Genomic DNA, 15,019 nt, shown 5'->3' with positions numbered 1-15,019 from the left:
TGTCCGAATCGTTGACACTTAAAACATCTCATCGGCTGCGGGATGAAAGCTCGTACATCAAGCCGATGGATGCCAGCTCGTACCTTTTCAGGAAGATTAAATGCCGGCCTATTAAATGTCAAAACATGCGAGGCCAAAGGAAGAATCTCACCATTTCTTCTCATAGTAAGTCTGCGACATTGAGTTACTCCCTGACTCGACATTTCTTGTACAATTTCTTCTTCTGTACAATTAAGAATATCGTGACAAACAACTCCTCTGGATGAGTTCAGTGTGCTATGCGGTTGGACAGAAACCGCAAATTCACCGATCTTCTTCAACGCCAAAACTTTCTGGCTTTGCATGTCGTTGATGGTTTCGACATGCAATCCATTAAAAGTTTTACGAATTTCCTTGACAGGACCACCAGCACAATTTGTAACTTCTCTTGCGATAAGGAATAGACTAACTTTTTGAAAGTTTCCATTCTCCCTTGTAATAATTAAAAATCTTGGCTTAGGTGCACTATAGCCAAATAGACTTTTCTTTAATTCTTTACTGATTCTATCAGCATCTTTCTTTATCCTATCAGATTCTTTACTTTTTTTCCTCTTCGCTTGCGGCGAATCGGAGGTTTCTAAACGAGGGTGTTTACGTGCACCCTCTGCCACGTTTGATTGTTCAATATTCATGAACAGTGGATCCCTTCTGTAGCAAGGCTAGCCGCCGGGGTACACCCCCACCTGGAGTGGGGGTGTACCCCCCCTACTAACCTTGGAGGTCCGATCCGGTACTCCGGTGGAACCGGCATATGTCCTGGCAGAGAGCGGATGCGCAGTCTCTGCACTGACTCCAGGCTCCTACTCACCGAAGCTTTCAGAGCTCCCATGCACCGACATACATGGGCACCATTGCTACATGCTTGCCATCGCAGGGGGCATGTGGACAACGAAAGGGTCTCCGTTACACCTGCAATAACATTGACCCTGGCCGCCACACCGCCAGCTCTAAGAGTGGATGAATCCATTTCCAAAATCGTTTGTTATTCCATTTCCTGCAGGTAGCCAAAAATCCAGTCCGTTTAGTGACCTGAAGTTGGAACCAGGTCAAACTTAACAAAGCATAACCGAGGAATTTACTCGGAACCCCGTTAGCCAGCTATATGTAATGTACGAAAGTACAGCTGTTGCCGCCCTGGACGTGGAACATAGATGTTGTGTTCCGGACGTGGGGATTATCTACCTCAGGGCAGTTTTTTATTATTTTCAAATACAGGAATAGTTCAAATTTCGATTTATTAATTCCTTTAATTAAATAAGCCTAAATTTTAAAACTTAATAATTTACAATGGCGAGCTGGATCAAATTTAAAAATTTTGTGATTCTTGACAAGTTAGTTTTATTATTTTTTACTTTTTTTAAATGATAGGTTCATTTATAACTCACCTTATTTTTATGGTTTTTTTTTTTTTTAAATAGAAAGTTTCTTTTTGCATCATTTTTTTTTTCATTTTTTAAGTAGATTCATTAATTTGTTAGATACTTATTTCTAAAAGTTAATAATGGTACCAAAACGTAAGTATTTTCATTATTAAGCAGTTGCGTTTTTTAAATTAATTTCATCATGTGAAACAGATTAAAAAGTCGGTATTTATAAATTCAGTTTTACGAAATAAATTTTTTTAATAAAATAACACGATTACGAAATAGAACATTAAAAAAAAAAAAATTAAAAGTAACATTTGATTGAAGTATAATGCTATTATTAAAAACTTCAGAAACATAACCTTCATTATGATCCTCCTAAATTGGGAGCCATACATCAATCTCCGTAAATATGGCATTCCACATTCAAATTCTTCTTTTTACAATGTAAGCAGGATAGTCTATACTCCTTGCTTTACCAACCAATTATTTTTCGTAATTATATTCTTAGTTGACTATTATGTCTTGAATGAAATGAGACACACTTATTAATCTATTTTAATATATTATGAAATTTTACAATAAAGCAGGGTACTCCAAATTAACTAATTGTTATTCCCGAAAGTATTAATTACATTTTTAACCAAAATCTTTTACTCATAAGAAGAAAATTTCGATTTCTAAGTGAGTTCTTTCTATTTGAAGTCAGCTACATTGTGCAGTCGATATATTTTTATAAATTTAAGAAGTGAAAAAAAAAGAAGCGAAATATAAAATAATCGAATAATTTTTTGAGAAAATTGTATCAACGTATCTTAAATCTCAAAAAAGAAGAAAAACCTTTAACCATTTTTTGTTAATCTACCGTTCCCATAATTTTAACCATTCATGAATTTGCTTTTGTTATTATTTTTAAATGCAGGGTTTGTTCAAATTTTGATTTATTATTTCCACTAATAAGCCTAAATTTTATCCATTAAAGTCTTTATTAATAAGCGATCCATTGATCATAGCTGTATTTCGTGGGGATTTTTGCGGTATACCTTATAATTTCGAGTAGATTTATTTTTAGTTTTGTACTTGAAATTACATAATATAATAAAATAAATTAATAAGTGTGCCTTAGTTCAGTTAAGACATAATAGTTAACTAATAATACAATACAATGTGACTTAAAAATTCCTTAAAAATATTTTTAGTGGAAATACAAAATAATTTCTATTTGATAAAGAAAAACTTTCCTGTACTACATTACACTTTTAAAATAACTGTGCTTATAACTTAACTAAAGTTTGTGCTTGAACTTAACTACAGTTCTGTAGTTAAGTTAAAACAGTAATACTAAATTCGTATTGTTTGGTAACTGTATTTCTGTTTACTAATAACTCACTTCATTTCGTTTAACGTAATTAAGGATTATTGTTTAGCAAAATGTGTAAGTAAGTGATTTGTATTGATTTTATAATACTGTTTTGTAATCTGAATTAGAATCCAAAAATAATAATGCAGTAGCCATAACTATTAGATCAACATGATAATGTTTGGTTTCACTAGAATTGTTGGTAACTATATTCATTTAGGGGGTGGTGGCGTGTTTCCTTCGCGTGACTTACAAATAACTTCATTCCTCTCAACTTTTCTCTTTCAGAATCGTTTCCTCTTCCGGTCCAGCTCCTTTTCAGATCCATTAGAGTTTGTCCTTCTGAAATTGGCCTTCTCACCTTACTGTAGTGGTAATTATATACTTATGACACGATATTTCCAAAATCATAAGCATCTAAAATTTGTATTTTGTTGTTAGATTCTAGATTACTTTACGGTATCTATATCTTACACAGCAAGTTGCATTTTTTGTTTCGTTTAATAGAAAAATGTTTAGTTGTTTATATCATAACGTATGTATATTATTATTTTTTTTAATTTATAGTTTTATTACATAAATAGTATTCGATATTAGGGTCTTCCTTTTCAACTATCTATAAAAATGTTTATTATGAAAAAAAGTTATTGAAATGATGGAAAGAATAAAGAATGTAGCATCTTCATAATAGATTCCACTTTCGTTGAAGATTTGACCATTAATAAACTAACCTGAATCACTTTAAGTTATATTTCATTACTAAATTCCAAATATACTATTGTATTTCTTAATTTTTCTCCACTAAAAAACATTGTACAAGTAATGGAATTATAATTAATCATATAATTTTTATAATAATAACACATAATCAATAACTATCGCTTATTAGTTGCATATAATTAATATTTCTCAAGTGATTGGGAACAACTACCAGTGGCTACCAAACGAAATGTCCTTGCCACTTAAGTACTTATAAAAAAGGTTCACAGAGAAAATATATAATTTAGCAGCTTATAGGCTTGATATGAGTAAAATTTCCTTACTATGAGTATAAAGATAGTCCTACTTGACTCTAAGAAACTTGGTTTGTTTCTGAGAAATTCATAACAGTTTTTCCTCTTATGATGGGTTTGACTTTTCGTAAACTTGTATATTTAAAGGCTCTAAGTTTACAGTCATATTTTTATACTGCACTATTTCGTCTTTGACTAATTTTTTTTTCAGTATATCTTTTACTTTCCCAGTTTTTATAGTATTCAGAGTAATATTAAGAAGGTTAATAGTAACAGAGGAAAAATATTATTTCCAAAATTAAAAAAAAATCCTAAAAAAATGAAAAATCCTATTTTTGTAATTCTCAAAGTTAATTTTTCGTTGCTTCCATAAATACTAATATCATCATTATAAAATTTTACGTGTATGGACGGGTTTATGTTGGTCTATGTATGCCGTTTGACCTAAAACATGAATTTGATATCGTAACTTAAACATTAAAAGATTTCATTCTATTAATTTCAACAAAAAAAAAATAGATGAAGGCCTAGGGAGATATTGTGGGAACATTTTCTCTCTAACGGAAAATGGATTTTATGGAAATTTTAAATTGTGTAAGTTTTTCAATACCATTGGAACTACCATAAAAGATAATTGGTAATATTTTCATAGAAGCAAATTGTATCCCTAAAAACTTGGTTTTTATCCATTTTAATTTTACAAAAATTTTTTTTATTCATTTTATAGCCTTTTTAAACGAGGCTGTGTGCAATATTAAATATTTAGATATAAGAAATATTAAAAATATATATAAGTATACTAAGTAAATATTTAATATAAGGCTGCAACAATATTTTGTTAATATCAGGAGTTGGAGATTATACAACCGCCAGGAACAGAAGAGCTATTAACATTTTATTTGGAACTATTTAATATTCCAATCTATTGATTTGAATTTTTTGTTTAATGATGTGTTGTTATGCAGAAAAATACTTTTAAACTTTATCTAAGAAGTAATTAACAAATTTATTTTTAAAATTTATTGATTGTGAAAATAATATAAAATATTGTCATTTAATACGTTAACTGTTTTATGAATTAAGGGAGTGTAACTTGGCACAAAATCGCCAATAGTGTTAATTTTTGTAACATTTTAAAATTATAGAACGTTATTTTATTTTTTATATTTATTATTTTTTTTATTAGAAGGTTTTGATAAGGCTGTAATGATAATTTACCACTTTCTCCTGAGGAAACGTTAAATTTTCAGTTCTATTCATATGGTGGAAAAGTTCAGAAAAATCCGTTGCTAGCTCTTCTTTATTTTGAAACAACATTTTCATGGTTCGCATTTTAATAAAAGAGTAAAGAATAAAAAAATCATTATTGATACCTGAATTTTTAACTAACTTCCAAAAAGGAGTCTTTAAATTTAACTGCTTACATACTTTTCCTTTACAAGTATATTCGTTCATTTAGCGCCACAACGGCTGAACCGCATTTTATTACTTTAGTTCTACCCGTGAAATATTTTTCTTTATGATCTCAATTCGTACGTCTTCATATCACCTCTCTTATTGAATTATGCTTAAAGTATATTGCATTTTATATTTTATTTATATTATATTATAATATTATATTATATTAAAATCTTATTGGATTATTGAATTTATCTTATTTGATTTTATTGTAAAATAAAAATATATTAAAAGTTTTTAGTGTGGATTTTTTTGTCAAGTGTATTAATATTAAAATCGAATTATGATCTTTCTGGGCGTTTATTTATAAAATGATAAATTTATTGTTCACGTGATGTATTATACAATTCAGAGAAGTACGTGCCTACGGTTATTTGAAATTTTTAATATGATTTAAATAATATTTGTGTTTTTTAATTTATTTGGTCAACGATTCTGTAGGCTTCTTAATATAAAATATTTATTTTACATGCGCGAGCGTGCGCGTGTGTGTGTGAGTATACGCACAGTTTTAGGGAGCCCATTTAACTCGTGTTGTGTGAGGCAAACGTGCATACTATCTAAATATCGTTTGTTTTTGCTGTCTTTCTCAGAATATTAAATGTAATTTGTTTTTTCTTCAATTCGCAATAAAAAGGGATCACTGTGAAATTGCTTTTTTGTTTTACGAGTGCTTTTGCAGAATAGGTTGAATGTTAGCAAGGTATTAAATATCAATTTACTTCCGCTGGGGATGTTATTAATGAAGTATACTTTCAGTAGCAAAACGGGTTGCTGCGCCGTGTGTATCTAATGTTACCCTTTCCGACCTCATATATCTGGACACAGCAGTTACACAGACATGAGTTAGGGGGAAAATGCGATAATGTTTCATCTCATTTAAAACGGCGCAAAGACGACAATTAAAATTTTAATCTACTGACTTATTAAAAACAGTACTAAGGATTGCGTGTTAAAACACTAGGTAACTGTTCTTATGTATGATGTAATTAGCACTTTTGACTGGCTTATCAGACTTGCGGTGCTCGCATGTCTAGTGTTCATGTCAGCTGACCCTTCTCTCCGTTTACCCCCATTCGGACACTCTCCTATTCCATTTTTAAAAGGTAAAAGCAGTGGAAGGCTTCATAAAATGTACCGGTAATTATTAACAGTAATGCCAGTCCCGCATGAGCAACATTGTTTTATAGCTACCACACACGTCATCAATACTCGTGGGCGTTGTTTATTCAGTTATAAATAATACATGTACATACTTTAAATTTTATGCGGAACTGGATTGTATTTTTACTATCATTTAAACTTTCATCAAGGGAATTAATTCATATTTAATTATAATGAGAGCACCATCATTTTATTTCTGTCTATAAAATTTCGTTGACGTTTTTATTATTAACTAGGGAATCCTTGTTTCTTTAAAATTGAAATAACAAAAACTTTTACATAATATCAATCCAGATTATCAAAGCGTTGTAACTACTCGGTTCATCTTACATTTCTCGTTACTGTATGTGTGTTGGCGCTTGTATGAGAGGGACAATTTTCAAACAACTTAGATTTTTATTATTATTATTATTAGAGGAAGAAATTTTCTTGGAAAAATCATAACTTGAAGAGAACCGTCACGTCATAACTTAATGTCAGAAACAAGCCGTATTATACAGCCCAGCAATAATTGGAAAAGATCAGTTAATCAATCAGAGGGACAAAAGCAATTACCTAAATCCGGTCAGACATAACACTAGTAAATAAATATAAAAAGAATCTGGAATCTCTTAGATAATTATACCAATTGACAACTTATAAATAAAATATCAGTAAAAAATAAATACATTCTACTAGGTCAAGAAATTAAGCGAATATGGATACAAATGAAGCCAAAATAATTTTTTTAATGATTTTAGCTACTGATATAACATGTAACGATTTCAGTAAAAAACACAATTGAACATTTTATACACCAGAATATAAAAATTCAGTCTTTTCAAAACGACCAACACAATATCGTTAGATTATTTTTAAATCAATATCTGCGTAATCACAAAAGTTAAATCTAATTAGACTAGGCAATAACTTGTCTAATTTTATGAACCAATAATCTAAATGCAAGGAGATAACAATAAATAATAACAGGATCCATTTATACCTCATAAAATTAATTGTACCTGTAATGACAAGTCATAACAGATACATTTACTTACAATGATCTATGTAGATAATTTTTATTTACATGTTTTTATTTTTTCTTGCATCCAGTCGTACTAAAATAATACAAAGTTCATGTAGTACAATACAAGTATATCCATAAAAATAAGTAGTGTCTGCTAAGAGTAAAAGAGAAATCTTCATAAAAAATTGGTTAGTTTAGTTACAAATTAAAATCACATTTTATAAATATTAAACAAGACAAAAAACTTATAATGCGAGACAAATTTAATATTAATAAAATTCTATAACATTGATTATCAAATAATAAATTATTCAGAGTAGTATGCACTCTTGAATACCATACGGACTGATACCGAATTATTTTAATGGATGATAGGAATTTCAGGTCAAAGTAAGAGGTAAAAAATAAGATAATATCACAAATGACAAAATGGCTCATTAAGTGTAGTCCATTCTGTTTATTCCAACATTTTTCTTCTGACTATTCTTGGTGTTAATATTTCGTATACTGTTTTGGTTGTTCTTCAAAGAATCTACTCTTTCTATGGATAGAGATTGCTTACTAATAAGTAGTAATGTGATTGTAGGGATAGGTATTTAGATTTAACCTGAGTACCTATTTTTTTCTGAATCAGAGCAAATACAGAACTTAAATATCTCTAAGTCTTTGTCACAGATTTTAATCGATTTTTCCTCAGATCTATCGTTTTACATTTATAGGATGGATTAATGATCCACCCGATTAAATTTTGTACTTCAGGATGCACTAAGTACTCCAGCCATTTCGCTTGTATTGCCAAATAATCCTTAGATCGGTCTGTGGGAACCTTTCAACCAGATGACACCAAGTATGTAATGGCCATGCAGGTCCCGGCATTTTTAATATTCACTTACGTACATAGTAAAATTCTGCCTAAGCCCGCAGAATCAAAAATGTTGAAGAAGGAATTAAAGGTAAAAAAAAAGAAATGGGTAGTGTAAAAGAACAATCTATCCACAGAGGTACGAAGTTTTAGACAAAAAACTATACTTAACTAAATGAAACTTTAGTTCTGTGCAAGGCAGTAGATGTCCGACCCCTTCATAATTCCCGGGAGATCCAAATGTTTTTATCCTAGTTGGATATAGCATTATTTTGGATTTACCGTTATAAGTATATACTTCATTAAAAATTATATTTTCTCCACAAATTAAGGAGTCACCTGAAAGCAGTTGCAGGGTTCTAAAGAATAACCTCACCCATTAAATAAATGGATCGGCGTAATATATGGAACGATCTGACTGAGTTATAAAACATTAAGCCTGACCTCATCCAAAAAGTAAACCTATATTTTGGCCATAGATTTTTCTCTGTTTAAATAATACTGTAATATTCATATTATCCAATCGAAGCACTTCCATTGAAGAAGAATTATTAATTATAATTTTTAGAACTGCGATTGTAGTTGAGTTATGACTTTGGTAGTATGCTAGCTTTTTCAGTTGTATTGTTGTATAGTATAATGTAGTATAACAAGTAAATCCAGCTGTTTTGACTGAAGAATATATATTATGGTGCATTTATCCCCAAGCGTGAAATGCATCGTATGCCAGGCTTATTAGGGATATTGAAGATATCAGTACAGAGCCTGTACAGAGCCGGTACAGAGAATTTCCGTTGGGTTCTGTACTAAGCCAAGTATTGTTATAAAAATCAGATTAAGCCATCAGCGTGTAAGTAAGTAAGTAATACTCACCCTACGTGATGCAATTTACCTTAAAGATTGGCTGTATAGAAAATATTATCTTACTGTAAGAAAGCAACTATGACAGTTTTATGATACTGATTACGTATTTAAATATGACATATTGAAAGAATAGAATTTATTCTGTAAGAAAAACGAGAGTAGACCGTGTAAAGTAATAAATTAATGTATGGTGTTTGTGTAAATTAAATGTATGTTCTGGGATAGTTATTGATTTGATTATATAAAAGAAATAAAACAAATGTCTATATATTAAGAAGCTGGAAAAAGGGTTATACGGACACCAAACTTCATTCCAGTGTTTAATTAATAAATTAAAGAAATAAATGAAAAAAAAATAATTTTTGAGTTTTTATTTTATGGTAATTTCAATAGAATTATATTTTAAAATAATTACGGAATATTTTATTATAAGATTTAAAATTACGCAATTTAATTTGTTTCATTCTTTATATTACACTTTAGTTTAACGAAAGTAAAGTAGTACATTTTGTAAAATAATTTTCTTTACAGTTAAAAGAATTATAATCATTCCGTAATATTAACAAAAGTGTACTGTTTTATAGAATGATACCTGGTCATCCGGTGGTAATGGACCTCGTCTAGTGGACGAGTGGAGTGATGTTATACTACCTGCTGCACCTAGTGAGCAGTATACCCAACAGATGTCGTACGTGATACGTGGGCTGGAACCGTCTTATCAATACCAAGCTCGTGTACTAGCAAAAAACCGATTTGGATGGAATCACATGTCAGACATATTTCAATTTTCGACCAGAGGCGAAGGTAAAAGCTAAACGAATTTTATTTTATTTCATTTCATATTATTTGTTCTTTAACTCGTAATTTATTTTATCGTGTTCAGAATTTTAATATATATAATTACGGTTTTTATTTCTTCAACATTAATTTTGTTACACAATTTTTGTAACTTAATAGATATTATAATGTATAAATTAGTTATATGACTGTTACTAAATGTGTTGTATGAACACTAGTTTATTCAATCTTTAAACTTAAACGTTCAAAGTAATATTCAATGTACTTTTTTTCTTTTCATTATTAACTGACATACTTAATTATTATATGTTAACTCTTAATTAAATGAAAGGATGAAATTTCTGCTGAGAAATATTACCTTCGATTTTTGAAACTTATTGATTATTAAATATTAAAACTACGTTTAACCAATCGGAGCTCCCATTATGACGGAGAATGATTAATTGTTAATAGGATTTTTTTTTGAGCAGATATCGGATAACTCGATTACATTCCGTTATTTTTAGTTTAAGATAAGATAACAACTACTCTTATCCGTATTGGAAGAAAATATTTATAAAATTTCTAGAAATTTGGAAATCTTAACTGACATGACACAGTATGACAGTAATTTTTCATGTAATTGTATCGAGTTATAACTTTGGTCATTTAATGTATTATATCATAAAAACAACTGTAAATTAAACGAGCATGACTAAAATAAAATAAGTCCTCTGCATTCAGTTGTGAAATACGCTGTTTCCGACATATCTACGGATTATCCAGTTGGACATTATTGTCCCCTTCTGAACAAGCGAAGTAGTTTCTCAGAATTGATGTTCATTAGGTTACTCGTTATAAAATATAATCTTTGGCAAACGGTTACTTGCTAATGAAACTTTGGGAATAATTCTGAAGAAAGTGTCACCTTAGATTTGAGTCTTAGTGTAAACTTCTTTTCTATAAAACTATACGTGCTTGACCCGAATCCACAGAAGAATGATACATCTTCCTGAAATTTTCATAATGAAACTTAGCCTAAATTTAAGCCTAACTTTGACTATACTATCACTTAACTATAACTAACTTAACTATAAACTATATGTTATAATTGTGGAAGAAACTAAAATTATTGAAACTGATTTATAAATTAAAGTTTTAAAAAGACGCTTTAAAAAGCTATAAATACTTTACAAGCTATTAATAAATAGTTCCGTAATATTATGCTTGTAGATTATGAACAGATATTTAATAAATATATATATATACATAAATCAGTAAAAGTTTCCTAATTAGATATTGACATTTAAAAAAAATAAAATCAAGATATACTACTGGTAATCTCTTAAATATTATTCTTTAGTTGGTGTATTAAACACAATACAAAAAAAATAAGTCTTGGACTAGTTGTTCAACCCACCGGGTTGGTCTAGTGGTGAACTCGTCTTCCCAGATCAGCTGATTTTGAAGTTGAGAGTTCCAGTGTTCAAGTCCTACGGATACGGGTTTGAATACTAGATCGTGGACATCGGTATTCTTTGGTGGTTGGGTTTCAATTAACCAAACATCTCAGAAATGGTCGAAAGTTTTCTTCTTTCTTTTCCTGTTTAGCCTCCGGGAATTATCGTTCAGGTATTACTTAAGAGGATGATATGTACGATTGTAAATGAAGTGTAGTCTTGTACAATCTCAGTTCGACCATTCCTGATGTGTGGTTAATTGAAACCCAACCACCAAAGAATACCGATGTCCACGATCTAGTATTCAAACCCGTATAAAAGTAAATGCCTTTACTAGGACTTGAACGCTGGAATTCTCGACTTTCAAATCAGCTAATTTGGGAAAACTAGACCAACCCGGTGGCTTAGGAATGGTCGAACTGAGACTGTACAAGACTACACTTCACTTACATTCATACATATCATCCTCATTCGTAATTCTTCAACGGTAATTCCCGGAGGCTAAACAGGAAAAAGAAAGAAGGTGGTCAAAGTCGGTCCACTTTGGTCGACAGTATGTGTGTGTGTACTCGATAAAGGGTAAAATTTTAAGAGCAACATCGTGTAAGCTTAACTACTTTTTTTTCCTTTTTTAACTTTATTTCAATTTTTCTTTGGGCTTCTGTATTTTTGTATTGTATTTTATACGGTTGGAATTATAAATAACTAAAATTTAAAAGATAAATGACTTTCATTTATATATAAAATGTTTTATTCAAAATAAAATAATTAAGAAACATAAACAAACGTTTACTTTGAAGATTATTAATATTAATGAGTTAAAAAATTAATATGGAAACCTAATTTAAACTAAATTAAATTGTATAACTTGCTAAAAATAACTTTAGAATTAATTCTGAAAAAGAAGCAAAACACAGAAATAAAATCATTCATAATAGTTATATCTTTAAACTAAAAATAAAATTCAATAAATGAGATTACTTAAGAGAGTTTCATTTACTTTAAAAGAACATTTACTTTTAAGAAAAATTCAACTTTTATAATTTCTTACTATTTCATTAAAAAAGTATCAAACTTTTTCTTAAACCTGAAAAGTTTTCAAAACACTATTTAACGATTGTAAGCCCATACAGTCAATACCAATCTAGCAAACTTAGTAATACAAAATAAATTATATGATTTTTACTTTACTATTATTTTTTTTATTTTTTGTAAAAATATACATCTTATTTACTATTTCTACAAGAGATATTTCTAAAGTAAAGACCGCTGGTAAATTCCTCTTCTTAAGGTTTGCAAATCTGTATCGTTCGTGGCCCTCTAGTAACGTACACACTGCATTGTTGTCTGCAGTTGTCGCGTTGAAGTATCTTTGATTATGTTTGAGTTATTACGTTATAAAATGAAAGGAAAATTGATGTTGTCGCCGACTGTGAAGTACGTAGAGTCATATGTTATTTTAAACCATCAAAACATTAAGCCGGCTGAAATTCATAGGCGGTTGATTGCTGTGACGGTGTAATGCAATTAATAAAAGAAACGTCCGAAAATTGTGTGAAAAGTTAGCAATAACAGAATTAATGTGCCTGATGAAGAACGTTCGGGGAGGCCATCGATTAATCACCGAACACTTGTTGAAACGCGTCGATAATGAAATTAGAAAAGATCGTCGCTCAATGATTTCCGACCGGCCCTTCTTTTTCCTGATGTTTCAGGAGCTGTTATTGGTCGCATCGTTCATGATCATTTAGGGTTCAGAAAGGTTTGTGCACGTTGGGTAACGCACATTTTAACGGAACGTCACAAAAAAAATTCTAATTGGATCTACTTTGGAATTTTTGATTCGCTACACAGAAAAAGGTGATGAGTTCTTTATTCAATTGTTACCGGCGATGAAACATGGATTTCGTATTATCCGCCAGAGAGAAAACGGTAGTCAAGTTAATGACGTCATAGTCAATCACCAACCATACCAACAAATGTCAAGCCACAGTTATTTGGACGCAAATTGATGGCCACTGTCTTTTGGGATAGGCTTCGTATACTGTTGATTGATTTCATGCCACGTGGAACGACTATAAGTGCAGAAGCCTGCTGCGAAACTGTACGTAAGTTACGGCGCACCATTCAAAAACGGCGACGAGGGCGGCTGACGGACGGCATCGTCCTGCTGCCCGATAATGCACGTCCACATGTTGTGGTTCCGACACGTGATTTACTGAGAACATTTGGACTTAGCTCCTTCTGATTACTATTTGTTTGGGAAATTGAAAGAATTCTTGAGTGGTGAGAAATTCGCGGATGACGATGGACTTAAAAATGCTGTTAATCCGTGACTAAATGGACTGGCGGCAGAAGAATACGATGACTATGTATTGGAACTGGTGATCGCTACGATAAATGTCTTAATTCATGTGGCGATTGTATAGAGAAGTAGTATAAGGTATATAGTTTAAGAGAAATAAAAAAAAATATTCATAAAGTTTTCAGAATAAATGTTTTTAGAATGAAACGGTCTTTACTTTAGAGATAACATCTCGTATTAGTATAAATTGACATAATATTTAAGACGCTATAAAATAAGTGTTAACTGGTTGTACACCTCTGATGTAAGTACAATGGCCACAGAGGAAAATGTTAAATGCAACAAAATATTTTTATTACAAATTTTATAAAAATTTAATTATTAAAAAATTATTAAATTGCTAAAAATTTTATTAAAAATTAAATTAATTCTTTTTCATTTTTATTGTAATGACATTCAAACAAGAAAACATGTTTCTCATTAAGACGGAATGGTTTTCTTAGGATATTTTTTTGAAGTTTAAAACTAAGTTTAAATCAGAACTAGTAACAGATCAATGAAGTTCAAGTGTTATACGTTAACACTTGAACAGCTTTTATGCATTTTTTATGAAACTAATTTCTTTTAATAAACAAACATTTAGGTAAGAAAAAACTGAAAATTTGCAATAATCAAAATCACTTATACAATGTTTTTTTTAATTTATCCTAATCTCTATATCGTACGTGAATACAATGTTAAGTCTGTGTTGATTCCTTCGTAATAAATTTAATTGTTTATTATATTCTTGAGAGATTCATGGGTTGTCTTATTTTCTTTTAGAATAATTTGTCATTAACTTCTTTAAAACTGTCATATAATATATAAACTGTACTTCTTTTTATAATAGTTCAATTTCAACCAGCTGTTATAACGTAAAACCTTTTTAAAACAAGTTGAATTTTCATTTATAAAATCAAATCACACCATTGAAATCTTCATACCATACGAGGTCTGATCAGAAAATAACCGAACATTTTTAATTACGCGCCAACGGAGATATTTATTTACTGACGTGCGGTTGACAGAATTGTGTTCCGCATAACCTCCTCTGTAACCACATGTTGTTAAATTATTGATATTTTGTTTTGTTTTTGTGTTAATGTTTTCTGAGCGTAACGTGTTTAAGAATTAGTAGCGAATTTGGTAATGTGCGATTTTCTGGAGCAACAATACAACGTAAAATTTTACGTGAAACTGGGGAAACATTCACAGAAACGTTTCAACTTTTGAAACAAGCTTACGGAGATGATTGCTCTATGTCGTTCGCAATGTTACGAATGGCTTTCACGATTTAAAAGTGGTCGT

The 15,019-nt window shown here is 30.3% G+C and overlaps 1 protein-coding gene across 1 annotated transcript in view; it reads left to right on the top strand.

Annotated features, from left to right (window-relative positions):
- LOC142320320 (lachesin-like) overlaps nucleotides 1-15,019 on the top strand; it is a 732,258-nt gene that overhangs the window by 701,723 nt on the left and 15,516 nt on the right. The window contains exon 9 of the mRNA XM_075358027.1: nucleotides 9,715-9,934. Within this exon, the coding sequence (XP_075214142.1) occupies nucleotides 9,715-9,934 (220 nt within the window). The remainder of the gene's footprint in view (nucleotides 1-9,714; nucleotides 9,935-15,019) is intronic.

Source organism: Lycorma delicatula, chromosome 2, assembly GCF_047948215.1.
Source record: "Lycorma delicatula isolate Av1 chromosome 2, ASM4794821v1, whole genome shotgun sequence".
NCBI classification, from domain to species: domain Eukaryota; kingdom Metazoa; phylum Arthropoda; class Insecta; order Hemiptera; family Fulgoridae; genus Lycorma; species Lycorma delicatula.
Note: the sequence above shows the minus strand (reverse complement) of the source record. Positions and strands in the feature narration are given on the sequence as shown.